Below are 2,726 nucleotides of genomic sequence, written 5' to 3'. Positions count from 1 at the left end.
GAGAGAGAGAGAAAGAGAGAGAGAGAGAGAGAGGAGGGAGAGACAGAGGGAGAGACACAGAGAGAGAGAGTGAATGAAAGAGAGAGAGAGAGAGAGAGAGAGAGAGAGAGAGAGTGTGATAGAGTGAGAAAGAGAGAAAGACAGACAGACAGACAGCCGGGAATAAAGCGAGAAAAAGACGGTGTACACCAATTTTCCTTCCCTCGCCCGATCGTTTGAATAGTCCACTCGCCTGATGTATGTCTCCGTGAAATGTCTCTGGACATATACTGAGGGCAGCGTCTGACCCAAAAATTCCAGGATCTCTGGCTTGTCTCTCACCACCTTCCTGTCGATGACAGAATCCAGTGCGTGTCTTAACAGTTAGTGAAAATGATTGTTTTAAAACCTATAATGATAACACTTAAAAATAATAATAATAATAATAATAATAATAATAACACCTTTAATAATGATAATAATAATAGTAATAATAAAGATAAAAAATGATACTAACAATAACAAAAACAACAACAACAATAATAATAATAGTAGTAATAAAAATAATAATAATGATAACATGATAATAATGATAATAATAATGATAATAATAATAGTAATAATAATAATAATAATAATAATAATAATAATATAATAATAATAGTGATATTAGTGAGAATATTGATTATGATAAAGATAATATTAGTGATACTACTACTGCTACTACTACTACTACTACTACTACTACTACTACTACTACTACTACTACTACTACTACTACTACTACTACTACTACTACTACTACTACTACTACTGGTGTTACTGCTTCTGCTACTGCTACTCCTACTACTACTACTACTACTACTACTACTACGATTACTACTACTACGACTACTACTACTACTGCTACTACTACTACTACTACTACTACTACTACTACTACTACTTCTACTACTACTACTACTACTACTACTACTACCTGTGTTACTGCTTCTGCTACTGCTACTGCAACTACTACTTCTATTACAACTACTACTACTACGATTACTACTACTACGACTACTACTGCTACTACTGCTACTACTACTACTTGTACTACTTCTACTACTACTACTACTACTGCTGCTGCCACTACAACTACTACTGCTGCTACTACAACTACTACTACTACTGGTGTTACTTCTTCTGCTACTGCTACTGCTACTGCAACTACTACTCCTACTACTGGTAATAATTATGGTAACAATAAAACTAATAGCTGTTATAAAGTCCATATCCACGCTCTACGGCATGCTCTATGCGCTTTGCAACTATAACAACTACATGCAACATACTGTGTGTCATAACTATTACACCACATACCCAATGTCACAACCACACACAACATACCCAATGTCACAACTACACACAACATACATTGTGTCACAACGACACACAACATACCCAAGGTCACAACTAGACACAACATACCCAATGTGACAACTACATTGTGTCACAACTACACACAACATACATTGTGTCACAACGACACACAACATACCCAAGGTCACATATACACACAACATACCCATTGTCACAACTACACACAAAATATATTGTGTCAAAACCACGCACAAGCATACTACATTGCGTCACAGTAGCACACAACATACGCTGTGCCTCAACTACACACAACGTAACCCGTTACACAATTACGCACAGCATACCGAAATGGAGACATTTTTGTTCTGCAGACTTCGACATAAGTTAAGGACCACCTTGACAGACATTCATGATTTTTTTAATCCGAAAAAAGACAGCAAGGAATGTTTCAAACTTCTTTGCTCTGAAACCCTTAATGGGTTACCAATGCGTACTGCAAAGCTTCCTAAATCGCCACGTGCAACACGGAAATCCTCGGGGAATTTTAGTCAAATTTGCTGCTTTTTTATCGACTTTTGTGCAACACCACGGACATTCCTCAGTTAAAATTTCTGGTGATTGTCAAATACGGACGTCAGGTCTTGAACTGTGCTCACTTGGTGGCAAAATAAGCCCCTGTTTGCGCAAAATCCAGTATCGCATCAACATGCCACCAAGGCGAAAGCTGAGAGACTCTGATCGTGCCAGAGCTATGGCATGGCTGCAGGATGGAGCTGGAATCTGAGAAGCTGCCAGAGCGCTTGCAGTGTCACACCAAACTCTCTGGTCACACCCTCTCATTGTCCGCTTGATGTAGCCCCATCAGGTCACTGGATCAGTCCAAGAACGCCCACATCTAGGTCGGCCCAAGAAGACCACTCAGAGTGTTTGCAAGTGGTCCTTAAATTAACTTAATAATATGTTGAAGTCTGTAGTAAGTGAAGGGCCGTCAACACAAGAACCGACAGGGAGCAAGTAACAGAACCCGAAAGAATTGACTTTTGCTTTTTATAAATTATTTTTGTAGTTATTTTTGTTTTGGTTTTGTTTTTGGTTTTGGTTTCTATTTCTTTTCTTTAAAAAATTATTTTAAAGTAAATTCAACACAGAAACGTGTTTTAAAAAGGGAATAAAAGTGTCTCGTTCCCTCAAACGCCTACACACTCTTGCGCGCTCAAACATACATACACGTACCCCGTTTTTGGTCAAATAGAGAGGGAAATTCACACAATAAGGCACAACAAGAGCACACTGAAGGTAACTAAAAAAAGACTTTCCATTCGGCATGTAATAAAAAAGAAGAAAAAAGAATTTCCAATCTTTTTTTAAAAATAGAGGGAAACGTG

General features: G+C 38.0%; 1 protein-coding gene across 1 annotated transcript in view; it reads right to left on the bottom strand.

Annotated features, from left to right (window-relative positions):
* Positions 1 to 2,726, bottom strand: part of LOC101864200 — a 14,026-nt gene that overhangs the window by 2,146 nt on the left and 9,154 nt on the right. The window contains exon 6 of the mRNA XM_005091634.1: positions 233 to 328. Within this exon, the coding sequence (XP_005091691.1) occupies positions 233 to 328 (96 nt within the window). The remainder of the gene's footprint in view (positions 1 to 232; positions 329 to 2,726) is intronic.

The sequence above is a fragment of the Aplysia californica genome, unplaced genomic scaffold (assembly GCF_000002075.1).
Source record: "Aplysia californica isolate F4 #8 unplaced genomic scaffold, AplCal3.0 scaffold00033, whole genome shotgun sequence".
NCBI classification, from domain to species: Eukaryota; Metazoa; Mollusca; class Gastropoda; order Aplysiida; family Aplysiidae; genus Aplysia; species Aplysia californica.
Note: the sequence above shows the minus strand (reverse complement) of the source record. Positions and strands in the feature narration are given on the sequence as shown.